General features: G+C 48.3%; 1 protein-coding gene across 1 annotated transcript in view; it reads right to left on the bottom strand.

The window, feature by feature from the left end:
- Positions 1 to 43: 43 nt before the first annotated feature.
- Positions 44 to 27,863, bottom strand: part of SPOCK1 (SPARC/osteonectin, cwcv and kazal like domains proteoglycan 1) — a 73,645-nt gene continuing 45,825 nt past the window's right edge. Inside the window, exons 3-7 of the mRNA XM_023752169.1 lie at positions 15,077 to 15,193; positions 11,653 to 11,874; positions 6,190 to 6,252; positions 1,262 to 1,399; positions 44 to 425 (exon numbers count right to left, since the gene is read on the bottom strand). Of these exons, the coding sequence (XP_023607937.1) occupies positions 238 to 425; positions 1,262 to 1,399; positions 6,190 to 6,252; positions 11,653 to 11,874; positions 15,077 to 15,193 (728 nt within the window). The 3' untranslated portion in view covers positions 44 to 237. The remainder of the gene's footprint in view (positions 426 to 1,261; positions 1,400 to 6,189; positions 6,253 to 11,652; positions 11,875 to 15,076; positions 15,194 to 27,863) is intronic.

Here is a 27,863-nt window from a genome sequence, read left to right as displayed (position 1 = left end):
ATGGGAGGGAAGGAGGCGCTCAGTCAGCAGCCAGTCCCGTCTAAACACAAAACAACACCTTCCTTCCCACACAGCCGTGTGCGCAATCAGAAAGCTCTGGGAACAGGAGTCGTCCGGATCGGAGGTCGGCTGGAGAGCAGGGAGGAGAGACCTTGGTGCCGCGGAGTCTTAGATACAAATGCAGGAACAGGAAGTGACTTGCAGTCTGTGCCGGCCGTGTCCTCTTCCCCGTGGGCACTACCATATGTAGCCGACCTCGTCCTCCTTGTCGTCGTCCTCGTCCTCGTCGTCCTCTGTCGCCCGGGTGTGCGCCCGCAGCCTCCCCAGCTTGTCCTTCGGCCCCAGCTCCCGCGCGTCCTCCAGGTCGTCCAGCAGGACCACGGAGCCGCCGCTGCCGAAGTCTCCCGAGGTCTCCTGCTCCTCTTCTGCTCATGCGGAAGGAGGAGAGGCCGAGGTGAGTTTCTGCTGAACACATGGCCATGCCAGGGGCTCCCTGCACCTGCCTTCACTGTAGGGCTGACCCAGGCACTTCCCTTTCCGACGTGGAGCATCCCTGCCCAGCTGGGGCTGATCCACACAGCACAGACCCCAGCTGTGTTCTGTGGGAGCCCGGAATGCCCGAGATGCTGCTACCTTCTCGGGAGGTTCATAATCCTGATTGAGAAGTGAAGGCAACCTATGTTGTTCTTGGCCGGCAACGGGTCCTGACTGTCAAAAACTGTTCTCCGGTCGTAACTGGTTTCGCTCAGTGGATAGAGCATCGGCCTTTGGACTAAAAGGTCCCAGGTTCGATTCCGGTCAAGGGCATGTACCTTGGTTGCGGGCACATCCCCAGTAGGGGGTGTGCAGGAGGCAGCTGATCAATATTTCTCTCTCATCGATGTTTCTAACTCTCTATCCCTCTCCTTTCCTCTCTGTAAAAAATCATTAAAAAATATATATATATATAAAAACTGTTCTCCAGTCCAGTGGCCACAGTGAGTACCGGCCACTCAAACAACAAGCTATGTACAGTCTCGTGCAATTTCAGGGTTGTTCTGTCTCCCTGAGTCCAGGTCCCGGCTATACTCATGTCTTTTGGGCCTAAGGGGTTGGCTACATCAAGCTTGTACATTTCCCACCCAAGACTAACTTCACGGGTAATGCCACTCACTGTAGACCAGCCGCCTGTTGAAATGTTTCTACTCAGAAATGTTTCTACTCAGATCCTAACACAGCAAGGACCCATGGGTACCAGAGATCACTGCGGGCTGATACTCACCGCAGCTCACAGCGCCCTGCTTCCTGGAGCCAGCCAGCTCATTCCCGTACTTGTCTACACACCAGCACTGGCCCGTGCTGCCGTGGCACTGCGTGGCTCTGTAGTAGCCCTCCTCATTACAGTGGGGTATGAATGCTCCTGGGGGGATCAGAGAAGGAGAGATACTCAGGGGTACTGCCGGCTGAGACTCAGGAGAGGGCTCTCGAGGCAGGCGCGGTACTTGCTCCAGGGCTAGCACGAGAGAACCGGGTGGTTGGTTATTACTTAGTCAAGATTACAGGGCCCTAGGACTTGCTCCAGGTTTATTTTTGGGCTCTTGATTCTGTTCTGTTCCATTGGTCTATGTGTGTGTTTTTATGCCACCTGGTTTTGATTACTACAGCTTTACAATATAACTTGAAATCAGAAGTGTGATGCTTGCTGCTTTGCTCTTTTTTTTCAGGATTGCTTTGGCTGTTGGGTTTTTTTTTTTGTGGTTCTATACAAATGTTAGGATTGTTTTGTTTTTTTTCAACTGTAAAAAATGCCAATGGAATCTTGATAGGGACTGCACTGAATCTATAGGTAGATGGTGTTGGGTAGTATTATTAGTTCTTCTAATTAATAATTAAAAAGAGCACAAGATACCTTTTGATTTTACCATGCCTTTGTTTTCTTTCATTAATATCTCATGGATTTCAGAATAGAGCTCTTTCACCTCCTTGGTTAAATTTATTCTTAAGTATTTTATTGTTATTTATGTTACTGTAAATGGGATAACTTTACTACTGTTTCAGATAATTTGTTGTTAGTGTGTGATAGAGGCATTTAATTTTGTTTCTGCTATTTCTGTATCAAACTAATGAATTCATAAAATTAGGGTATTTTTCTCTTTTTTCATACTCTAGACATTTTATGTAAAATGAGAATGACCTCTTTCATAAAAATATTTTGGGCCTGGTGCATATTGGGGTGATGAGTAGCATTCTGATTTAAATTAATTTCATGGTTTTCTTAATCCAGTTGGGTCTCCTGGTTCTTTTTGTCTCAGATATGGTCATCATATAATGTCTATTTCAAGTAGGTTTTCATCATTGTTATGAATTGGTTGATAGCAGTGGCTCTCGAAGTGTTCACATAGGACTGGCTGCCGCAACATCACCTGGAAATGTCTCAGAAAAGAGATTCCTGGGCCCAACCCCAGATCCACTGTGTTTACAGTATTCTATATCTGAGGTTACACCCCATTTCTAAATTCACAGTAGCATTTGAGCCTTTCATATTGGCAACGTTGGTCTACGTCATTGTTTTCTGCTTTAGTTGTAATCATTTCAGCTTGTGGTGGTGTTCCTAAAGCTTCCTGTTTTGTAAGTTTTGTTAGTTGTGTTTTTTATAAATGCATTTGAAGGTATGAATATGCCTCTTAAGTTTCACTGTGGTTACCTCCCTCCAATTTTGGTACACAGTGCCTTCCTTTTCAGTCAGTTCTAAATGTTTTGTAGTTTATACTGTATTTCACATTTGAGTAATTACTTATTTTTAAAACCCAGATGTATGGGGCTTTAACAAACTAATTTTTGACTTCTACTTTTATTGGGTTGTGGCAAGTGAATTTGGTCTGTGATGGTTTTTGAGATTGGTTGAGTTTTCTTTTTTGGCATGATCTGTGGCAAGTATTTCATGTGTGTTTGAAAAGACTAATTTATATGCTGATGTAAAGGAATACATGTATATGGATGCTAATTAATCATGCTATTCAATTCTTCTCTCTGCCTACCTGAACTGTAAGTTTTAAGGAGAGAGCTATATTTAAAGTTTCTATTTATAAATATGACAATTCCTCCTTGCAATTTTGTTTTAGTCATGGGTATACCAATTGATGATGTCAAATATTTAAAGGCACATTTCAGCAAGATGATACTGTCTTTACTTTTAGAATTCCAAACAAAGTGGTTGTTTCTGTCAGATTTTAACAATGCTATAACAATGAGTCTTTACTATCTTAATTTCAAGTTTCTGTGTTTTATATGTAGCTCTCTTTTCAAAAATGCAAATCAATAGTCTCTGAGTTAGATCCATTCATATTTATTATTATTATTACAGATAGGCTTTCTCTTATTTCTACCACTCTATTTTGTGTTTTCTATTTTTTATTTCCCCCTTTTGTGCTTTGTGTTGAAATTATTACATTTTATGTATTCCATGATTTTCTTCTATAGGTTTATCTTGTTAGCCTTAAATTTCCCAGAGAAGCGTATTTTTACTTGTAAGATCTAAAGTTCATCTATGTTTTGTTTTCTTCGTGAGCAAATCAGAGATTTAACATTTTTACCACTTTTTCTCACTGCCACCAACACTCTGAAATCTTAAGTTCAGCTTGCTATCAAAACATTTTATAGCATATTTATGTAGGTTTAGCTGCATGTCTTTTCTCACAGTTAATTCCTCTGGGATTATTTCTCTTCTGCAGAGCTGATCAGCCGAGTGAGATTCAGTACGCCTGGGGTTGGGCACGTCGCTGTCATCACGCTTGAGCATGCTCGTGGGTAAGCTGGCATTCCAGGTTCCAAGCGGTTTCCTCTCAGCACTTGGAGATGTGATTTCTTCAGTCAGCGTTGCTAAGCTGATGTTTATTTAACTGCAGATAATCTGTATGATAGTTTAGTTTTGGTTTTTCTTAGGGTGCCTGTCTGATGACTGTGCTCTTCTCCTATGGGGGGTTCTCCTGAATGAGTGGACTGGCTGCGTCAACCCTGTGAAGACAGGCTTCTGCTCGCTATTGTGGTTTCCTACTCCCTAGTTTTATTTCTGATTTTTTTAGACTAAGTACCTTTTTAAATTTACCTTGTACTTGATGACATAGGCCCCACAAAGAAGTGTGGCAAGGGAGGGAGAGATTCTTACTACTTGAACCTGGGTTTGAGCCCAGATCCAGCTGACTGGAGGGACTACTGTAAACACTCAGTGCAGCTGGCTCCTCAGCATCAGGGATGGGCAAGGGCCCCCAGAAAACCATCCCTACGTGATAGGCAAGCCTGCTGATGCTGCAGTCAGAGAGGTGGTGCCCACACTCCAACTGAGGGACTCTCTCAGCACCCCAAGTCTTCAGGGAGCAGGAGGAAGAAAAAATAGATGCTTTCAGTTACCAAAATGCAGAGAGATTCATGCACAGTTGCTCAAATAGGACCTGCAAAGGAGGATAAGCAGAGAGCTGGAGAAACATGGTTGCTCTTCGAGCTGCAGTTGGAAAACAGGTGCCTAATAAACCAACAAAACAACACTGGGCTGAGCCCCGGGTGGGCAGGAGGCAGATGCTGCTCTACACCTACAGTGTGACAGGATGACCCCTCTTTTAAGTAATTATAATGGATTATAATGGCAGTGATTATAATGGATTAGAATTTGTTGTTGCTTGTTTTGTCTATTTTTTGAAATTGAAATGCCCCTGAATACAATGTATTATATTAGAAGATTTCATCATGTGAAAAATAAATTGTAAGCAGATAAGTGGTATTTTTATGAGTCAGCCAGAGTAATCTCCATGCCTGGGGAGATGTGATAGAAAGTAAGCTTTGAAACTAGGTGGACTCATGTCCAGAGAGAAGTAGGCATTTCAAGTATGTGAGCTAGGAGAGTGGAAGATGCCACATGTTATCTCAGACCACGTCTTATGTCTGATGCATTATGAATTAATGAAGCAGTAAAGAGATATCCACACCCAATGGAAACACCTACTTTAAAAACAGCATTATTCTAGCTCTATAACTACCTGTGGGTGTTGGGCACATCCCTCAGCCCCAAGTGACCTGCCTCGTGGAGGAATCGGGTCAGTAAGCACAGGTCCCACGGGAAGGCCTGTGGGGGGAAGGGGTTTCTCCACTTGGCCTTCGGGTCAGAAAGAGGCCCTCCTGTGCTTACATGGGAGAAGAACCTAGGACCAGACAGGTCAAATTCCCAACTCTGGAGAGTCAGGTGTGCAGAGTTTGAGGCAAGCAGTGAAATAAGTAATTTTCAAAAGTGGGAGGGAGGCGTGTGTACTCTGAGGTATCAAGAGGAGAAACAGCCAGAGTTCACAGAGAGCCTCATCAACAATCTATGAAAAACCTGCCCATTTCCATCAGGTAAATAAACCTCTGAAATGGCAAGCTGCTTAGGGAACACGCTGCCCCTGAATGCTTAATAAGAATAATCCTGAGTTATTGCTGCAGCTGGTCAGTTGCTTTTTTAAAAAAAGGAAAGCAATGCTTACTCCTGTTTTCCAACAAACAATGAGGTGTACCCACCCTTTCAGGGCTGCTGTGGAGCTAGAGGGAGCGCGGGCTGCCTTGGCCTGCCTTGGCCAGACCTGCACATCTGGGAAATCACATAACCCACCTGCTTCCACCTTATCATTCGGACAAAGAAAAGAGAAGCAATGTGTGGTGTCCAGACCAGACACCTTACACTTCTTTTCCAGGGATCACGTGAGCGTGGGAAAAAATATGCTCACGTACATGCACGTCCTTGAGTCCTATCTGATAGTCCTAGGAGGGGGGATGGCTCATCTCCTTGAATGGGAAGCTTGATCTGGGGAATACAGGAAGTTCTATCGTTTTAGAGCTGGAAGGAACACTTGAGAGCTCCCTTCAAGGGCTGTGCTTGAAAGAAGAAAAAGCAGAGATTCCCTGGAGCCCAAGGCGAGGGGAGAGACTCCAGCCCTGGCAGGCTTGCCCACCAGCCTGGCCTCTCCTCTCGCTAGTTCTCAGCCGACTCACCGGCCCTCATGCTGGGCCCAGCTGATGGTGGCCGAGTACCAGCTGCCTGGGAGAGACCTGTACGGGGTAAAGTGAGGCATTTCCTTCATGAAACGCGGGCCCCTAACTGAATAACCATTGCTGTGCTCAGTATCACTGCAAGAGACATGTTGCTCTAATTGGTTGTTGAAATGAGTGGCAAGAAACTGTACTTACCCAGCAGGCTTTTCCCCTTGCTCAGCTTCTGAATCCTGCTCACTTCATTCTGGCAAGGGAGACCTGCAACGGAGCGTATGTAAGTCAGGGATCATCCCTAGCGACTGGCCTCCCTCCTGACAGGAAACACAGACAGCGGCACACCTGGGAGTGGGTTACTGCACCTGCTGTTACTACGCAGCAAAACAAATCCAGGCCAGAGTGTTACTAATTAAAAATACAAAACTCATACCACAAGGTACTTAAAATAGTACTTGGGGGCTCCTTGACCAGAAATTTTCTTCCCACCACCATCTCAAGCAAATGCCAGGGGTCTAAGAGGTGATTTGCTAACAGACTTTCCATAGGGAAGTCAATAATGAGCTGAGGACCGACGCTTCCTAGTGGGCATGTGTTCAGAATCCACAGACCAGCTAACCAGAGGGAAGGGGACAGACACTGCACCGATACTGGGTCGTGCTGTGGAGAGGAAGCGGGGGAGACTGGACCTCATGGCTTACTACCCAGGAGAGTACAGCAGGCCTTGCAGGACAGTTAGGAGGATGCACAAGCCATCCAGAGAGACAGTGAGCGTAACTTTCAGCTGAGTGCTTTGGGCACGTGTCTCAGTCTCTGAGCCTCAATTATAAAACACTAGAGGCCCAGTGCATGAAATTCATGTGTGTGTGTGTGGGTGTGTATGTGTTGGGGGGGGTCCCCTCAGCCTGGCCTGCACCCTCTCCAATCTTGGACCCCTTGGGGGATGTCTGACTGCTGGTTTAGGCCCGAGTTGGGTCGGTCCTAAACTGGCAATCGGACATCCCTCTCACAATCCAGGACCGCTGGCTCCTAACCACTCACCTGCCTGCCTGCCTGATCACCCCTAACCACTCTGCCTGCCTGGTTGCCCCTAACTGCTCTCCCCTGCCAGCCTGATCCTCCTAACCACCTCTGCCTTGCCAGCCTGATCCTCCTAACCACCTCTGCCTTGGCCCCCGCCACTGTGGCTTTGTCCAGAGGGACATCCGGTCTAATTAGCATATTACTCTTTTATTAGTATGGATAGGCTGTTATGAGCAAGCACAGAACCGTCAGTTCTCGATGAGGGAGCTACATGGCTAAGCAGGGCATATAAAAGGGTGTCGTACTCTTTTACTCCCTGGAGAACTTTCTTCCATTCAAGCCCAAAGAAAGGTGACCTCCCTAGTTCTTAAGACTTCCCAGGACTCACCTGTGCAGGTCCTGTGCCTCTGGGAGGCTGTGCAGGTCCTCATGGTCCTCTGGGCACAGACAGAGGTGCTCTACTCCCCAGGGACCTGGACTACCTCTAGTGCAGGTGTGGGGCCTGGACAGCACCTGGTCCCATCTATCTCCCTGCAGGTCCCACAGCACCACCAGGCCTCTGGTTGTTCCCCAAGAGAAACTGGCTCTAAAATACATTGTGTTTACTTCTGGGTTTAAGATACCAACAGAAAACAACAAAGAAAAGGGAAAACAAATTCCATCTGTGATTATTAAAATTGGTGTTTACTGTGATAAATAATGAACATTTACTGAATTCTTAGAATGTACCAGACAATGTCCTAGAACTTTGCATCTTCATTAGTTTAATCTTTACAACAACCATGTAAGGCGCTCAGCAAATAGACTGCTCCTCTCTGTGACGAGCAGGACGGAGCAGCAGCCGTGGGCCCTGGAAGACTGCCCTGGAGAGGAGCAGGAAGATCCACCATCTCAGACAGTGTCCTTGAAACAGGATTCATACTGTAAGGCTTCTCCCTCAAATTGTGCGGCAGTGATTTTAAAAATTCTACTTACTGAAAGGTAAGGAAAAATAAATCGGACTGAGACCTGCTAAACATTGCTGCAGGAAACAGGAAAGAACAAACTCCAGGTGAAGAGTTGCCACAGAACAGGTTTGCTGCTGAGCCAGTGAAAGTCAAAACACAGATCTCCCTCTGTGGTCAGGGGTTCTCACGGAAAGGAGACTGTAAGGCTAGGGTTTAATGCACAGATACAAAGGGTCAAGGATGAAAGTGACAGAGAAAGAGGACAACGAGCAATGAGAGAAACAAAGGTTCTGTCTGAAGCTCCAGGGTTGATGCGCAGCATCCACCTGCAACCAGTCCTCCCGAGAAGAGGGTAATCCAGCGGAACACAGCGTCGCTCAGGCGAGTGATGTGGACCAAGAGAAACTGAGACATGTCCTAGGAAACCCGGGCCTTTCAAGGGAAAGAATCCTTTGGCTTCCGGGCAAAATGGTTCTACCACCCGCAAAAGGGAGAACAACTGGTATGGGTTCCCATTGTTCTGTACTTATACCCAGTGCTAGGAGAATGTTTTAACAAGGTATCAAGAAAAGAAACTGTAACTCCAGGAAGTTTATGCTTAGCATCTTTGTTTTTGTATAAAAAACAAACATATTTTCACATGTACTAATTCAAAGAATACATTCCCCATGAGAATTGTTTTGGGGAAAAAGTCTAAAACTCAAACTCAGTAATAAAACTAAAGAGAATAAAATCAAAACCAGTGAACAAATAATCCTACCACATGACAGTTTAAAAGTGGCTCTAACAATTGTCTTGGGCCAAAGAGGCACTGAGATCCTTCATTGTAGAATTATCTACAAATTAGCCATAATGGAAACACCAGACATTGATATGGAAGGTCTACAGACCAGGAAAAACTTTGGAAAAAAAATTTAGCCTCAAGTACATAATAATGAAATGTGGAAGGAAAATGAAAACCCCGGAACTGGTTCTGGGTCAGGGACAGAGATGGTGGGGACCTAACAAAAAACAAAGTAACTTAAGAAAAAGGGAGAACCATACAAAAAAGAACTCCTGCAAATCACCTTGTCAACTCACCCTGCCGCAGGTGTGGGTCCTGCTGAGAGGGGAGCCTGCCTGCTGCGGCCCCGCCCTGACACTACAGGTCCAGGGGAAGCGTTAGCAGGGAGGCTGCGCTCACCAGGCTAAACCTGAACCCTGGCTCAGGCCGCATGACTTGGTAGGAACTCAGGCCCAAATCTAAGCTTCATGCTGAACCGCTGCAAGCATTTCTATTGAAGTAGAAAACATGGCTATTATTTAACATCAATTTGGAAGTACAGCAGATGTGATTAGAAAAGAGAAAGAAATGAGGTATGGAAATTGAGAAGGAAGACAGAAAATCAGCACTATTTGCAGATGGTATGACTGCACAGCTGAAACATCCAAGGAAACCAACCAGAAAAACCACTTACACAAAATGAGAATTTAGTAAGGTGGCTGAGAACAAATTAATATTGAAACAACCACCGGCGAGGCAATATAATGAGAAATAACAAACACAAGGAAGTAGAATGTTTGTGAGAACAGACTGGTAACCGCCCTGGTCCATAGATCCTGTTCTTGGGCAGAATGATTCAGTTCTAGAGCTCTCAGTTCTCCCTACATTAATATAATGTGCCTGATTCTAAAAAGAAACCAGTAAGAACTTTCTTATTGAATAAACTGATTCTAAAGCTCCAAATATATGCGAATATCCTGAAAAATTCTGAAAAAGGATCAATGACAGCGGAGGTTGGCCCCACTGGATATTAAAACGCACTGTAAAACCAATGTAATTTAAAGTTGAGAACTAACTAACGTATAGTTCAGTTAATAGGACAGAACAGATAGATATACACATCGGAGTTTTCTATGCTAGGAAGCATTTCAAATCGGAAGAGAAAGATGGGTTAGTCAATAAATGTCGGTAGAGCCACTGGACACCTGTTTTCTGACAGGGGTGGGAGGGATGGGGGCTGGGACCCCACTTGACTGTCCACCAAAAAGTCTAAAGTGATACTAGATTTCAACAAACACACACACACAAAGAATCCCAAAGGTAGTGAAGAAAACGCACAAGAGAATGGCTTTACTATCTTAAAGTGGGAAATGACTTCCTAAGTTTAATAATGTAAGCTTTATGGCTGCTAAGAGGCCATAAATAAAAGATGGAGAAACCTATCTTAAAATGTAACATTTACCCCTAGCTAAAATACAGCTGAAGTTGGGAAAAACCATTTGCAATACGTATGACTACAACAGTCCTAATATCCTTAGGAATCATTCCTATTAAAAACAAACACCCACAAGAACCCAATAGAAAAATACTAGGCATTTCAAGGAAACGGAAGAGTGTCTCAAACAATCATAAAGAGGTTCAACTTAAGTCATAACAAGGGAGATGAAATGGAGTCTAGGATGATCACATGGTTTGACAAGAACATGGGCCAAGAGGTATTCTTGTATAGTTTTTCATGAGAGTAAAAATTGCCCTCTTTGGAGAGCAAATTGAAACTGCTCAAACTTAAAAATGTGCATGTCCTTTTGACCAGTAATTCTGTTTTTTAGGAATGTATCATATAATTCTATAAACATACGTATGTACTTCTCACTGAGTGCTCTTCTGTGGTGCCTACCTATAGTTTCTGCTGTATGTGTACTGTTTGTGCATTCACACAAACATACACAATTAAAAAAAATATTTCCATTGATTTCCCACCACTCATGGAGCCCGCAGCCCCAGCATGTGCTGTGACTGGGAATCAAAGCGGCATTCCCTCTGTGCTCCGGACAACACACAACCAACTGAGCCATACTGGCCAGGGCAACACATATACAATTTAAATGCCTCAATGATCATACCCTTCCTTTCCCAGGGTCGGTTCGGACAGCCATGCGTATAGTATGTTATCCTGTTATCCTGGAGACCTGAACTAAGCTGGGCCAGACTTCTCTGGGCTTGGGATTGGAAGCGAGTTTCTGCTAGTTCTGTGAGCTGTGGACCACCAGGCCTGGGCAGCACCCCACGCTGTCCCCCCCCCGCCCCCCGCCCGCCCAGGAAGCTAAGACAGAGAGAAATAAAGCCAGACCTGAGACCACTCAGGGAGTCTCACAGCTCCTGCTGGATCCCTGAGCTGCCTTCTGGTCCCTCATCTGCACAAGTGCAGGCTCGCTCTCCTGACGTGTTACATGAGATACCCCTGTGTTCTGTCCACGTATTCCTCAAAGCTTGCCTTCTTTATTTCTTCAGTTAGCCAGAGTTTATTTATAACCACAATATCCTTGTCTAAGATACTCAGTATAAATCCTACTATCCCAGAAGCTGACACGTGGTTTTTTCTAAGGGGAACATAGGAATTCATGTGACAATGGGAATTTCCCACAGTGATCTTAGGAATTATGTCACAAAGGTTTCCATACCCATTTTACAGATGAAAAGGCTGAGGCACAATATAATTAAGAGGAAAATTCAAAATAACAGACTCCTTGATTATGCTCTAGGGTTTTCTAAAATACCATGATAAAAATAGAAAGAAAATGAGAGAAAAGAGCCTTTAATGGGCTGGAGGCTTTGTTCTCTAGCCAAGTCCTTCCTGCTAATCTCTGCCTCCCCAGTGTAGTCCTGCTCGCATGGCTGCCCTGGGCTCGGCCAGCCTCCCTCCTGCCTTACCTCCAGGCTTCTGGAAGCAGTAGCACCACTCGTTGTTGGAGAGCTTGCCGTCCTTGAAGGAGTCACAAGAGTTGAAGAGAGGCTTGATACAGGGCTCGTACTTGTCCAGGTAGATGGCATTGATCTCTGAGTGGTCGAGCAGGAGGTCATAGTTCATGTCCAACTTGTTGAACATCCAGCCCAGGGAGTCCTTGCAGATGGGCAGGATGCTGGTGTCAAACCCTGCGGAGGGAAGGCGCGTCACTGCCACAGCCTGGATGTCCTGCCCCGGGAGGAGCCCAGCACCAGTCCTGACCCCCTCCTTCCTGAGGCTGCGCCCCCCCAGGGGGCGGTCTCAGTGGCACTCTGCTGGAATATGGTGGTGGGGGGCTCGGGGGGGCTTAAGTGAAACAATTTAAAATGCACAGAACCAGAAGTTAGCATCTAAGGAAAATATGTTTAAGGGGCACAAATCTCCAATGCTCACTTATCTGTGCTGTAAGTATGGGTTTTCATTTACAAGACTTACTTAAACCGGGGTATGCCTGAAAGAAGAGCACACACAGGGTGAGTGAGAGAACTAATAACAGTACTGCAAACTACGCTTGGAGACTTAGGGAAACTATTGTGAAAGGACGGCAGTAAGATGGCACAGTCCCGCACTGCTGACCTTCCGAAGCGGCCTCACGTGCACGGGAACGGCACCAGGGCCACCTCGGTTCCTCCGCTCTCCCCTCAAGAGGTACATGAGATGGAACCCAAACTGACTCTGACAATAGTTTCTTCTTTCCCTGGCGGAGGAGGGTTCATTTTCTTAAAGAAATACTTGTTGCCACAATGGAAACTGCAAGCACCCACATAAAAACCCTTTGCTCACCATTTGGGACACGGAGTCTGCCGTAGCCAAGCCCCAGAGAGGGCATGCCCCAAACCTAACTTCCTTTCAGACCAAAAGCACTCGTGACTTCACGTTATACCACAAGCTGGATTTCCAGGACTGGCTTTATCTTCCCAGAAAACGGATGACAAAGGTTCACTTTTGTCTTACTTAAGGAGCCCTGTACTGGTTCTATGAAATGATGCTGAATCCTCTCCACTGACAGATGGAAAAATAAAAGCTCAAGGTCATACAACTGTGGGGCTGGGATTCAAGCCCAGGCGGCCCTGCCCTGAGTCCACAGTCTCAGTCCATCCTCTCCCGGGGCTGCCTCTGCCCGGCGGGATGCATGGCCCTTCTGTCCAGAGGACATCCAGTGGCGAGGCACCCTGTTGGGGGATGGGCAGTGCAAGGCGGTGGAGGAACACAGTGGCGTTAGCGAAGGGGACTGATGAGGTTGATAAGCCTACCCGCATCCTGGTCACTGGGCTTCTATGTACAGGCCAGGAACCCTGCTTAGTCAGTAGGATGTAAGAGCAGAATACGCCCACCTTTTTAAAGCACTGTTTATACCAAAGGGTCTCCACTTCCAGGAGCCAGTGAATGGGTACAGGACACAGGACTCCCCCCACCCCCCGCACTCTGCTAGAACCAGTGCTTCCCCCATTGCTCCGAGCCTGAGCTGGGACAGGCGCATAGTAAGTGCTCAATAAAACTGTTGAGAGAAGTTTTCTAGCTACTGCAAAGCTTACCGCCAAAAACACAAAAACCTTTCCATTTTTATATGTATTCCTTCTGCTGTCTTAGGACACATCTGAGCACATCTTTTCAAGGACAGAAACTGGGGGACACCGTGTGGCCTCTCATTTGGCTGATGGTTGCCCCCGGGGCCGCCAAGTCAGGAAGAGAATTTACCCCAATGCTGAGTGGCTCCACACTTGCTGTCTACAATACTTTATGCATCAATCTCATAGGATATTAAGATTTAGTACCTGGGAAAGAGGAGTTTACTGCTGACTGCCCACCAAAAAGAAGTGCCCAGAAGGGCCAAGCCCACTTCCCACCTAGTTGGAAGGTTCTGGAAAAGAAGTGCCTGCATCTGATATCTAGGGGTGGGGTGAGGGGACAGAGCAGCCCTTCTAACTGGGCCCAAGCACGTGGGACGTCTGGGGTTCCCTGGCTTCGGTCTCTGCTTCTTCGGCCTCCATGCCACACTCCCCTCTGCTCCCCTCACTCCAGCTGCTCTGGGCCATCAAACCAGAGGCCCCTTCAGGACTCGATTAGCTTCCAGCCAGGGCGGCTCTTGCCCGGGCTCCCGGTGTCTGCAGAGGATCCCCGGGACGGCAGTGGCCAGGAGCAGCTCTCCGCACAGCAAAGTGCTCTGGGAGGGTCCCAGGGGAAAGCTGCTCCAGACCAGATTACCTGTCCACACACCCAAGGAAGCCCCCAGCGGGAATAAAAACACACCTACTTCCCCTTCGCCAGACACCACCTCTCTGTGGACACTTAGATTCCAGGAAGCAAACACTCTCCTTCCTTTACCACGGAAGATCCAAATTAGTGGAAGAAGTGTCCCCCACACCAATGTTCCCTACCAGTATCTACGGCTCTGAGCAGCAGAGAATAACCAAGAATTAAGGGGACCATTCTCCTTTTGGCTGAAGACCTGATGCTGGTTAACTGGATCCCAACAGTTACAAAGCTCCTTGTCCTGGACTAACTGCATTGTTGACTAACCCCCTCTGTGCTGCCGGCCACGTGTGGAGAAGGCATCATCGAGAGACTCTGACGAAGTACAAATGTGAGGACCAGTTCTGAGTGTTCCCTTCAGTCTATGAGGAGGCCCTGCAGTTTGGTAATGGGCTGAGGAGCCCCTGCCTGGGAGTGTCTGTGGGAACGGAATGCAGTCTCTGTCCACTGAGACAGATGATCAAAGGTGTTTGCTACAATGTTGTTTAAAAGAGCTGAACATTAGAACAACTTCAGGGCTCCAGAATAAAAGTCGACATCAATTATGTTACATCCATAAATTGGGATTCTCTGTAGCTATTACAAGCAGAATCCTACTCAGCAACATAGAAAGGTAGCCACAGTATGTTGCTAAATGATAAAAGGTCATACAACAGGCTGCAGAGTGTGATATATATACACACACATTTTTTCCTATGTGACAAGGAAAATGTATATACCACAACATGCCTAACAGTGGTTAAAATAATGGGTTTATAGATTTTTTTTGCATTTTTATGTATATTTTATCTGTTTCCCCAAATGTGTATACTAAATGTATGATAATTTTGCAACCACACTTAAGTTACTCTGGAAATGCAGATTCCCAACTATGGATCCAAAATACGTATGACCGTTGTATTATCTAGATCCTAAGGCATTTTTCCCTCCACTATATTTTAATATTTCTGAAATTGGGACATATTTTAAGTCAGCATGAATATTTAATGTAGAGTATCTTTGTTCACCCCAAAATGCTATTATTGCTAATTCAACAATGTCTGCTGAAGAAATGTGGTGTTTGAAATGAAATAAATTAGCCAGAGGATGTGGTCTTACTGCCTTGGGCCGCGTCGGAGCTGGTGGGCTTGATGACCCTGTTGGCATCCTCATGAAGGGCTCCGAACCAGTCTTTCAGCCGGGAAGCGAGGTTCCTCAACTCCTTGTCCGTGCAGGCTGGGGAAAAGCAAAGGGGGGTCAGTGCGGCGTGGGCTTTCCCCTCCTTAGTGCTGTGTCCTCACTATGGGGTGCCACCAACTAAGCCAGGCCCAAGAAAACTCCCCTCCGGCCACAACAGAACTCCTCACCCCCACGCTGATAACCCCCCAAAGGTGCTGTGATCACAGGTAGAGTATATGATGGAGCCTGGACTCCCCAGCCATGATGGGCTCGCGGTGTGCACCGCCTCAAAGCCCATCACAGGTGCCTCTGCTGACCCGTGACATTGGCTCTTGCAGGTTGCCAGGAAGATCACATGTCCCACTAAGCTCAGGCCAAGAGCCGGATGCTCAGGACTAACTATGCTCTCAGGGAGAGGCTGCCTGGGCACCAGAAGGTGCGGGAACAGCAGGCTCTCAGTTTCGTGTTGGCCCAAGGTTTGGGTTTGGGTTTGCCATTGTGGTTATTTTGCTAGCCTTTGACAGACCGACTTCACTTTCCCCCATAGACATGGCTGCCTTCTCCATGGAAGAGGCCTTTCTGTTGGAGCCCATCTGTAACTATCCAGCTCATCTGGTAGGACAGAGTGACTGGGGCCAAGGAGTACTCTTTCTGAGAACAAGAAGAGGATCTGGATGGATGGGTGGATGAGACCTACTGAAGGTTGCATGGAGAGCTGAGATAAAGCTGGAGGGAAGAAATCGCAAAGGAGGGACCACGGTGCAGAGAAGGGAGCCGACGTTCCCTGGATCCCTGATGTTACCCTAATTCTGGTTATGGAGAATCCTGACAAAGGGTCCAGGCAGTGAGCTGCTACCAAGATGCAGAAAAACGTGCAAGGGAATTAGTGACCTTTAGCATCTGAAAGGACAGAAATGGAGACTTCAGGGACCAAAATCCCAATAAGTAAGAAGGGACGAAGAAGTGAACCCTACAACTATCATGTCCCCCAAATTCTCAAGTCCAGGAGACAGGCTGTGAAGAAGCCAATCAGGGGCAATGTTACAACACAGGGCCCAGTTCCCAACGTCTCCAGGTGCTGACAGGACGTGGATTAAAGCTGGAATCTACCAGCGCAGAGAGGCCAGCAGACACCCAGGCTCCGCTGGAAGGCATGGGGCAGCGATCAATGTGCAGATGTCTGGCCAAGCTCCATCCCCCTTCAGTGAGTGCAGGCTCGCACGGGGTTGAGGTATGAGCCCCCATTTGCCTCACAAAGAGCAGGATGAATCCCCACCAGAAAAAAGAACATCATCCAGAGCCTCTCCTCATTCTTAGTCTGCTTCCAGGCAAGCCGTCTTTCCCTCGCCCGGGCTTGGTGGAGAACAGAGACAGACTTGCAGACCTGGGGCGGGAAAGGTCCCCCAACCTCCACTTGAAGGCAGGTGAGCAGACCCAGGCTGGGCTCTGCAGGCTCAGCCCTGCCTTCATGGGTGCCGCCTTCATTCCAGCCAGGATCCAGATCCAAACCCTGCAAAGCATGGAGTGGGAGTGGCCATTGTTCAGACCCAGCTTGTTAATGACCTCGAGACACTGCCTTATGGATACAGGGAGCAGACTGGCAGCTGTCAGAGCGGAGAGGCTTGGGGGACTGGAAGAAAGAAGGGAAGGAACTGAGCAAAAACAAAAACGTAGATACATAACACACAGACATAGACAACAGTGTGATAGCCCGAGGTAAAGGAGGTGAGATGGAGGTGGAGGAAGGCAAAGGGGGGAAGTGGGGACTGAAAGAGGCTTTGCTTGGGGCAGTGGGCGCACGATGCAGCGTGCAGATGATGTTTTGTTGAGTCATACACTTCAATGTCACCCCAATAAATTCAATTTTAAAAAATTACACACACACACACACACACACACACACACACACACACACACGGCCTTGCTTTCAACAACCAGGACATGACTGTCTCTTAAAACACCAGCCAGAAGTGCCCCGAGAGCTGACTGACAGGCCGCAGAGTAACATGTGGGGCCCACGCTGCCTGGACTGGCTGGGCGGCTCAAACAGGCAACTGAACCTCTCAGTGACTCAGGCTCCTCATCTGTAAACTCAGGACATCACAGGTGACATATGTTAGACCAAGCATGTCAGTTGCTTAGCAAAGCACATGGTATGTAGTGATTACTCAGCACGTGCCAGCTGTGACTTTTATTAACGATTATTATTTTTGTTTTTAAATTGAGGGTTTATAGATAAGCGTAGAGCAAACAGCATTTGGAAAACCTAAACAAAACTGGCTTTGGTCACATAGGATTTTGGTGAAATAAGATACCTGCTAGCCAGTACAGTTGCCATTAGCCATAGTGGCTATTTACATTTAAGTTATTTGAAATTAAATACAAATAAAACGTCGTTCCTCTGTTGCCCCCACCCCATTGCAAGTGCTCCATAGGCGCGTTGCTCTGACTCCATGAGGGTGGCTCCAGAGAATGTCTGCCCGGGAGCAGCTGTTGCACTGGATGACTTAGCCACCTGTGGGGATGCCCAGCCATCGGAGGTTCACACCATGTCCTGCAGCCCTGGTCATGCCTCCACTCCTTCCCTCAGTCTTTTATTTTTTTAAATTGATTTCAGAGAGGAAAGAGAGAGAGAAACATCAATGATGAGAGAGAATCATTGATGGGCTGCCTCCTGCACCCCCCACACTGGGGATCAAGCCCGCAACCTGGGCATGTGCCCTGACCAGGAATTAAACTGTGACCTCCTGGTTCGTAGGTTGAAGCTCAGCCACTGAGCCACACCCGCTGGGCCTTCCCTCAGTCTTTACAGGTGAGCTGGGGAAGACCGCAAGCCTGCTCCCACCAGGAGCCAGCACATCATCGGCCGCGTGCACACATGGGGGGAGGGGCTTTCTGAGGGCTCAGGGACCTGCCCCTGGAGCAGGCCAACACTAACAAGCGGATTGACCCCACTCAGGAGCCCTGGGGGTAGAGCGCCCACGTTTCGGGTTTTTCAGTGCTGCACAGCTCTAAGCAGGGGAGGCTGTGGTCTGTTTTCCCAGGGGAATGGGATGCAGACTCTGTGGCCAACCTCAATCTGAAAAGGAAAAATTAATAGCATCCATTTCTTCTCGATCAACACCTACACCTCCTATTCCAAACGTCATCTAAGCAGAGAAAACTGCCAAGTCCCTGACATAGGAAAGAGCCCCATTTCTCTGTGGAATGAATCAGTCTGTCACGTTAACTGAAGGTGTGCAGGTCACCAAAGCTTTAAGGGACAGCTGAGATGCCCACGGCTTCCCAACGTCCAGGGCGCGGATGGCGGGTGGAGGCGCCACTGCCCTCCTGGTTGCTAGAACATCTTCTTGCATAGACTGGGCTTGTGGGGAGCCAGCACTAATTGAGGCAATTAATATACCAGGTGGGTATCCTGGGTTGAAAACAATCAACACATCCAGCCCTCACAGGTCAAGGCAGTTCTGCCAGTGATGCAGGCAGGGCAGCTCTAGGACAGACGGAGGGAGGGGGCAAGTCAGGCTGCCGCCCTCATCAGCGTTGGGATGGGAGTAGCGGGGGCCGGGTGCAGCCTGCTGCCGTCCTGTGGCCCCCGACCACGGGTCACGTGTGCAGCCACTGGGACTCCATTAGAGAAAGAAGAGTCCATGGCACATCACTCCCCCATAAGCGAAAGCAGCTCCCTCCCCTGGAAAGCCGGTAGGCAGGGGCCAGGTAAGGTGGTGCACTCCCAGTGGAGGCTTCCGTCTGTTTGGAAAATAGGGACAAAATGCAATAAGCAAGCCTAAGTCGGACACACGCAGGCACCTGGAAGGTATACAGACAGCCCCAGGAAGAAAATGTGACCCTCCCTGGGGCTTGGAGGGCTTTAGGTCAGACTGGACTTGAATGCAAAGAGAAATCAAAGCCCGGAGGACATCCTGAGTGACCCGGCTGACGGGAGGAAGAAGGAGGCATAGTTGCCAATAGGAAGGGCAGGCAGCTTCTAAAGGGAGGGGCTGAGAGGGGAGGGAGGGCTGCTCTGACCTGCTGGCTTTGGCTGATGGAGAAGCCAGCCGACCTGCGTATCAGCTATTGATGGAGAGAGGATCTCTTCTTCACCGGATGAGTAAGCACAGCCTGGCTCCAACACCCCCTGGGGGCCATCACCCATCGTCCCTGGCTCCTCTGTCTCCCTTCAGACAAGGCCAAGGCTAGTGAAGAGCTAGCGAGGCAGTCATTTCGGAAGCGGGAGGCAGGAGCGAGGAAATCCGGGCTTTGAAAAGTGCTCCCAAGGGCGATACCTGGGGTTCCAAGCTGGTCTCTGGTGACTTTGGGGGCTGAACGACACTCTACACAGCCTCTCAGAGGACTAGATAGAAACGGGGAGACAGGGAGACGACTGAACTGAGGGGATGATACAAAAGGCAGAGGTGGGGGCAGAGAACAGAAATGATTTAAAGCTGTAGTGTTATATTTAACACCGAGTGACAGCAGGTGTGAGTGTGTGTCTGCCTTACAAATCCTCAGTGGAGCCCCATTTGAGCACCCAGTTGGGGATGTCTGGAAATGGCAAACCTGACACGCAGGCCTTGCCAGGTCTGTACACCTCTGCTCGGGAACCAATTACCGGCGTATTCTTGTAACTCGCGGAACACTTCCGCTAAAGAGCCGAAGGAGACGAATGTGCCACCTGTCACCCGACCGCCCTCCCCTCCACCTCGGCCTCACTAATGCTTAGCTCAGGGCTTTGGCAAAAGCCAACATGAAAACAATCAGAATTTAATTTAAACTGTCGCGCCTCCGAAGGTAATTAAGGAGTTGGGCCAGACTGGCGTTCTCTCTGGAGCAGGCCAGGTGCGGCCCCCTCCTCCGGCCTCCTAGCAGCTGCACATAATTACCTCTCCGAGTGGAGTGGCGGGTCCAGGCACTCTGCCTGCAGGAGGCTCAGCTGGGCCTCTGGCAGGAGGTGTGGCTGCAGACGCTCTGAGACTTGATGCCTGGCAGGGCCTGGATTGGACAACACGGGAGGCCCCCAGACCCGCCCGCCCAGGGTGCAGCCTCTCCCCTCTGCCTTCCTCCTGAGCTGGAAGCTGCACGTGTGGGCTCCTCCTCTCGGTGGGCGCCTCATGCCCCAGAATATTTAGCGCACAGCAAGCACCCGTGTGGGGATGTGTGCGGGAACGCAGAGGAGGGGGTGCCACACCTCTGGGAGCTTGGGAGGGAAGATGAGCGAGGCTGCAATTCCCTTAGAAACACGGGCTTTCATAAACGGGAACCCCAGCAGGTGGGGCGGGCTCTGCCCAGCACAGGTCCAGGGGCGAGAACCAGTCATTCTGCAGTGGAAGAGCCTGGGCGGCCGGGAGGGTAGCCAGGCCCTGGGGAGCGAGCTGGTCAGCTGCCAACCCAGCTGAGACTGACACATGACTTCTCCCAGCTCCAGTTTCCTCCTCTGCAGAATGAAGGCGATAGCAGAACTCGCTCACAGCATTAACGCGGGAGGGGACCTTACTTGTGTTTGTGGACAGCAGTGACCCACTAAATCAGCGGTTCTCAACCTGTGGGTCGCGACCCCTTTGGCGGTCGAACAACCCTTTCACAGGGGTCGCCTAAGACCATCCTGCATATCAGATATTTACATAAAGATTCATAACAGTAGCAACATTACAGTTATGAAGTAGCAACGAAAATAATTTTATGGTTGGGTCACAATATGAGGAACTGTATTTAAAGGGCCAGAAGGTTGAGAACCACTGCACTAAATGGAAAAATATGGGGCTCAAGATCGGGCTTGCTATGTTCACGTGACATGACTGCCTGAAGCTGGCCAGTAATCGACAATTCTGTTGTTTTCAGAGAAGGTTCAGTGACATCTCCAAGGTCTACAAACAGCGTCAGTGACAAAACTGACACTTACGGTAAGCCTGTCTCCTACTGTGAGGTTCACTGATGTGCACACACACAACCCCTGCGCTCCCACCTAGTCCCCACTCGAGTGAGGGGTCAGAACCACCTCCCTCCCGGGACACAGCCAGGGCGGCACTGTGGTTCGGAGCTCAGGCTTGTGGGTCTGGCGGCCCTGGGTTTGAACACCTGCTCCCAACAGTACAAGTGGTTGTTTTGTACATAAGTTACTGCTCTTCTCTAAGCCTCTGTTTTCCCCGTCCGTAAAATGTGGATAATGACAATATCAACCTCATGAAGTTCGGTGAGGATTAATGGTGAAGATTAAGTTTTCAAAAAATAACAGTTGGCTTGGCCGATGTGACCAGTGGTTAAGCGTTGACCTGTGCACCAAGAGGTTGCTGGTACCATTACTGGTCAGGGCACATGGCCAGGTTGCAGGCTGGATCCCCAGTGGGAGGTAGCTGATCAATGTTTTTCTTTCATTGATGTTGCTATCTTTCTCTCCCTTTCCTTTCCTCTAAAAAAAAAAAAAAGCAACAGGCAGCAGCAGCATCTCCCCCTCTGAGGGACTCCAGGGGCTGGAGCACCTGCTCTGCAGGCCGATGGGCAGTAAGCTCCAACCATGAGCAGTTTTAGTAGCAGAACACCATGGGGCCTCCTGAGGGGATTTTCGAAGTACATACAAGGTAAAGCCCCACTTCTAATCAGGATCATGTAACAGAAACTTGAGCCAGGCTACACTTGCTCAAATTAAATTGTTGCTATATGTAATTCTGGTTTCCACTTTCAGCACCTAAAACATCAATATATATGCATGCACTCTTACCCTTACAGAATGTATCATTTTATGTAAAACAGGCATGAGCATAGGAATTAGGGTCCTTTATCCAGGAGCTTGTCAATAAAGTCCCTCTTAAAAAGCAATCTTTGAAAGAGCTTAAAATACCGACATTAAATTTGGGAGAAGATGAGGTAAACTAATTAATGGTACAACATACAAGCGAAGATGCATAAATTTCCCTATTAAACCCATTAAGACTCTTCTTAGTAACCTGATTTGAGGAGACTTTAATGTTTCCCTAGATTCTAATGATAATCCTTCATCTGGAAAAAGAAATGCATTTGGAACTGGCAACACATTGGCAAATGTGCATTAGTGGAGTAACACGAACGTTCCCCCTGAATGATCTAGAGCGGAGGTTAGCTAGATGAAATAAGCTATTAAAGCTTCTGACAGAATCCACGGTGTTGTCAACACTCCAGGGAAGATGATCAAATGTGGGGAATATTGGTTAGAAGCGCCCACTCTGCTTTCATTGTTTCTAGGCAGCGGGAAGCTCCCCTGCATGGGAAACCGGGAGCAGATGAACAGAGAAAACTGGAGTTTTACTGCCATGGCCTGTGGCCAGCCAGCCTTGTTAGGCCTCAGCTTACAAAGACTAAACTGGAGACAGTTCAAGTGCTGTGCTCACCTAAAATTGGCACTGGCAGGTGCTTCAGGAGAAGGCATGGGATACAGCCTCAACGGTACTACTGACAGCACTGGCTGGGCAGAGCCCTGGGCGAGGGGCTGGGCTGCATGGGGTCATCCCCCTTCAGAGAGGCCAACAGTGTCTGCAAGCCAGTTTGCCTTTTGTTAATGTACTAGTGCCCTGGTGCATGGATTCGTGCATATCAAAAGGAAATTAATTAGAAGGTAGCGGTAGGGCGGGACTGGACGAGAGGGGCTGAACATGCCCTAGAGCCAACCTCCTGCAGCCCCTCCCTGGCTGGCCACACCTGGGGTGGTGCCACGGCTTAAAGGGAGGAAGGACAGGGCGCCGGCCAGGTGGAAGCTGCACAGGAAGAAAACCAGCAGACGCAGGAAGAGGGCAGAGACCTGGGCATCAGGTCTCAGGAAAATGCCACAGATTCCTTCTTCCTGTGGCAAGAGGCTCACTCCAATGTTTTCACTGAAGCAAGAGAACTGAGGCAGGGCTGAGCAGAGGTGATGTGACAAACCGACTTGGGCCTGATGAAATAGTAGCTAGTATTATTTATATTTCTAGAAGCACGACTATATTTGAGAGTTGAATCGACAGATTGAGAAGGCATAGCACTAGCCAGGAAAAATCAACTAGAATGGTCCATGCCAAGACCAATTTTAAAGAGCCACCCTCTTGGGCCTGATCTGTCTCAGAGAAACAGAAAAGATGGGCAACAGGGGGCAACATTTCAGCGTGAAGCCGCCTGATGCTGGTGGCGCCAGGAGCAGAGTGCTTTCGGACTGTGCAGTCTGCAAAGATGGATGGTCCCTCCCTTTCACCCACAGGACTCCCTTTTAAATAGATAGGCCAGTAAAGTCTAACTTCTCCCAATATTAGTGCATGCATGTTTTACCATGGAACACTCAGCAGGAAAAATGAAAAAGGTGGAAATGTGGACCAAGTATAGCTGCATGAAACAGCCACATTTGAAGAAAGACACTAATAATATATAAGAACTCAGAGAAGAGGTGAGGAGACACTAGAGGAGATGGCTTGTGAGCATTTAGATCCCAGGAAAGAAGTATAAAAAACAATACACACACACATACAAACCAAAATCATCATTAACATGAAGCCAAATTAGAAAAAGCACAAGAGAGGATAGACGCTGTGGAAACTCAGCAAGACAGAAGGATGGCAGAAGCGAGAAGCGTGAACAACATGAAAGGAAATGAAGGAACGAGGAAGGGCTGGAGAGTAAGTGAGGGCTAGAGAAAGGGCACAGGGACGCGGCATGTGCAAAACTACAGCCTCCGAAGAAGCAAAGGAAACAGATGAACAGGACATGCACCTAAAATATAAGGCGGTAAACCACCTGTGAAGCAGAAGAGGTGAGCGTTAGCCAGGAATGGGCCAAACCAAGATCTACCCTATGAAGTTACTGGATTGTAAAAATAACAAAATATTGATGGAGTAACAGAGAAGATATCCACATAACTGATGAGAGAAAAAAGAAATAAGGCTGCCCTCTGATTTCAAAACAGCAATATTCAAAACCAGAACCCAGGAGAGCAAAATCTATAAGATAGTCAAGATTCTATACTAATAAAAGGGTAATATGCTAATTAGAGCAGACGTCTTCCAGATGTCCTTCTAGACAAAGCCACAGCGGCTGCCCGAGGCTCAGGCAAGCCATGGATGGTGGCTGCCGCTACCAGGGCTGGCCTGAGGCTCAGGAAAGCCATGGTGGCTGCGAGGGCCAAGGTTCAGGCAGCCATGGTGGCCGGCAGTGGCAGCAGCAGAGGCATGATGGGGCGTTGCCTTCCCCTGATCGACCGGTTGCCTCCTGCAGAGGGAGGCCAGACTGTGGCTTAGACCCTTTCCCCGAGGGGAGCAGGCCTAAGCGGTCATTAGGATATCCCCTGAGGGCTCCTGGACTGTGAGAGGGGGCAGGCCGGGCTGAGGGACACGCCCCCCCCAATGCACAAATTTTCATGCACTGGGCCTCTAGTCCTATATAATAAAAGCCTAGTATGCTAAGTGTCTAGTCGACCGGCCGGCCATTCAACCAATCAGAGCATAATATGCTAATGATATGCTAAGGCGACTCAACCGCTTGCTATGATGTGCACTGACCACCAGGGGGCAGACGTTCCGACCAGTCGGTTAGCTTGCTGCTGGGGTCCGGCTGAGTGAGATGGGTCAGACATGCCCTGGAGTCCTTCTGCGGTCCCCTCCCCAGCTGGTCAACCTCCTGCATAGCTCCCCAGTCCCAATCATGCACTGGTGGGGTCCCTCGGCCTGGCTTGGGCCCTCTCGCAATCCAGGACCCCCTGGGGGATGTTGGAGAGCTGGTTTTGGCCTGATCCCACAGGCCAGGCTGAGGGACCCCTCTGGTGCACGAATTTGTGCACTGGGCCTTTAGTACATAAATAAGAATAAGTAATACAGAAAACCATTTTGAACACACATGGACTCGGGGACTAATGTTCCCATGAGCCCTTCAGAGGAACTACTAGAGGATTCACAGTAGCCAACTATGGAGATGACTTGGGAAATGCATTTACTTAAGAATGAACAAAGGTGGTAATTAAGATGACTGATGAGAATGCAAATACCACATACTCTAACAAGGAAGAAATTATACAACACACGCCCGCCCCAAAACATGGAGGGAAGAGAAGAAGATGCAATTAGGGCAAGTTTGCATGTATGTATTAATGTTAGGGTTAGATAAAAACATCAAAAGATGACAAATCAAATATAGAAGAATTAATATATTTTACAGTACAAAGGTAACTCTAAGATAGTAATTATATCAACTATTATTAAGTGATAGAATAAAGGGAGGGGAAATGAAAAAATGGGAAGGGAAGAGAAGAATCATATTAATTTTAGCACCGTTTAAAGTGATAACATCCCTGAATATGAAGAATTACACACACACACACACACACCCTCCACCAACACACACACAAAAAATAGAACACTCAATGGGGAAAAATAAAGGAAAACAACAAAAATAATAGAGCTGATAGGACCAAACATAATTTTTTACATCAATAAATCTTAACTGGGTTAAAATTCAACTCTTAAGAGAGTAAGATTTCACTTTCAGACTGAGTCACAGAGAAAAACCTAACTCCATGTAGACTGTAGGAGACATAACAATGGCAAAGTGATTCAGGAAGATTGTTTTGATTTCACAATTATACTTGTAACTAGAATCTACAAACATACACCTTTGAAGTAACATTTATAAGTCTATCTATTATTTGAAATAGCAGACGGCTGTCAATAATTCAGATGTCCATGGTTAAATCAGCGATAGCATATCCACACAATGGGAAACTCTACAGCTATTTCTATGATATGCAAGGATCTCTAAGATGTATTAAGTTAAAAAAAAGCAAAGTGCAGAACAGTATGTAACATATGCTGCTCTCTGTGTTAACGGAGTGGAAGACAAGAGTTTGTATTCGTATTTACTTTTTTGTTGTTGTTAATCCATACCTGGGATATTTTTTCCCATTGCTTTTTAGAGAGAATGTAAGAGAGGGAGGGGGAGAGAGAGAGAATCATTGATGTGAGAGAGAACATTGACTGGTTGCTTCCTGCATAGGCCCCAACAAGGTCGGGAAGCAAATCTATAACTGAAGTACATGCTCTTGACTGGGAATCCAACTGGTGACCTTCAGTGGGTTCACGCTCTAACCACTGAACACACTGATCAGGGCTGTATTTACTTTTATGTGCATAAAGAACTTCTTCAAGGATATACAGAAAACTGATAATAACGCTTCTGTTTTGCAGGAGGTGGGAGCTGAACAGTAGGTGGACAAGAATGGGAGAAGGAATGCCTGGGTTCCTTTCAATACTTTCTGGTTGTAACGTGGGTGTACAGCTCTTGGAAAATTTAAGTGTGTCCTTGTCTGTCTCCCCACTGAACCACCTGCTCCCTGAATGCAGGGACCCGTGTCCTCTCAGCACTGGACTCAAGACCAAAACAACACAGGTGGCCAGTTGATGTTTGTGGAGTGAATCAGCAAATGAACAAATGAAGGAACAAGTGAAGAAATGATGCCGTACAGGGTGTTAGCCCCGAGAGGGGGAAAGTTCCAGGGATAAGACCACCAGAGACCCGTTAGCTGTGTAACTCAAGACAGTTTGCACCAGTCCATCAGTTCTAATGCCATGTGCTAACATTTTGCTTTCTAGCCCAAATGGGGGAAGTAATCCCTAAACCTGGGATTTTTAAATCAACATGGTCTAGTGCTGTTCTCCATGCTGCCTGTGCCGGGGCAGGTCTAACCAGGTCCAGCTCTCCCGGAGGCAGACCGGGGGCACAGAGACAATTAAGGCGCAGCCCAGGCCTGGTGCTCAGACTCCTCTCCTCATTTGTAAAAGGGGAACGTGCCCCCTCCACAGAGTGGGTGGAATTTTAACAATGAAGACCTGAGCCGTCTGATCTTCCAGAATGCTCTTTCCTGGAGAGCCAAGGCTCTGTCAAATGTGTTCATCCGTGGGATCCTCTCACCACCTGCCTAAGATGATTCGACCGCCCCTCCTGGGTGTCCCAGGGCCCCGTTTGCAGTCCCTCTTTCCTTTTCCAAGCTGTGTCACCCACAACCTGTGCCCCTCTGGACTGAGAGCCAGTGCAGCAGGACTCTGCAGCGGTCACACTGCACCTGCCCCCAGTTCCCACAGCTGTCACCTCTGCACCTGCCCCCAGTTCTCACAGCTGTCACCTCTGCCCCTGCCCCCAGTTCCCACAGCTGTCACCTCTGCCCCTGCCCCCAGTTCCCACAGCTGTCACCTCTGCCCCTGCCCCCAGTTCCCACAGCACTCACACCTGCACCTGCTCCCAGTTCTCACAGCACTCACACCTGCCCCTGCCCCAAGTTCTCACAGCATTCACACCTGCCCCTGCCCCCCAGTCTCACAGCATTCACACCTGCCCCTGCCCCCAGTTCCCACAGCGGTCACCTCTGTACCTGCCCCCAGTTCCCACAGCTGTCACCTGTGCACTTGCCCCCAGTTCCCAAAGCGGTCACCTCTGCACCTGCCCCCAGTCTCACAGCATTCACACCTGCCCCTGGCCCCAGGTCCCACAGGAATTACACCTGCCCCTGGCCCCAGGTCCCAAAAGGGTCACCCCTGCCCCTGGCCCCAGGTCCCATAGCGGTCACACCTGCCCCTGGCCCCCAATCCCACAAGACGTGAACTTTGCCCCTGCGCCCAGAGACCACAAGACTAGCCTCTGCCCCTGACCCCCGTTCCCACAGCTATACCCTATGCGCCTGGCCCCCGAAGCCCCAAGAGGTGTTCTCTTATACTAGGTCCCTGATCCTAAAAGATTGACACCTTGACCTTGG

This window comes from Myotis lucifugus, unplaced genomic scaffold (genome assembly GCF_000147115.1).
Source record: "Myotis lucifugus unplaced genomic scaffold, Myoluc2.0 scaffold_28, whole genome shotgun sequence".
Lineage (NCBI taxonomy): Eukaryota > Metazoa > Chordata > Mammalia > Chiroptera > Vespertilionidae > Myotis > Myotis lucifugus.
Note: the sequence above shows the minus strand (reverse complement) of the source record. Positions and strands in the feature narration are given on the sequence as shown.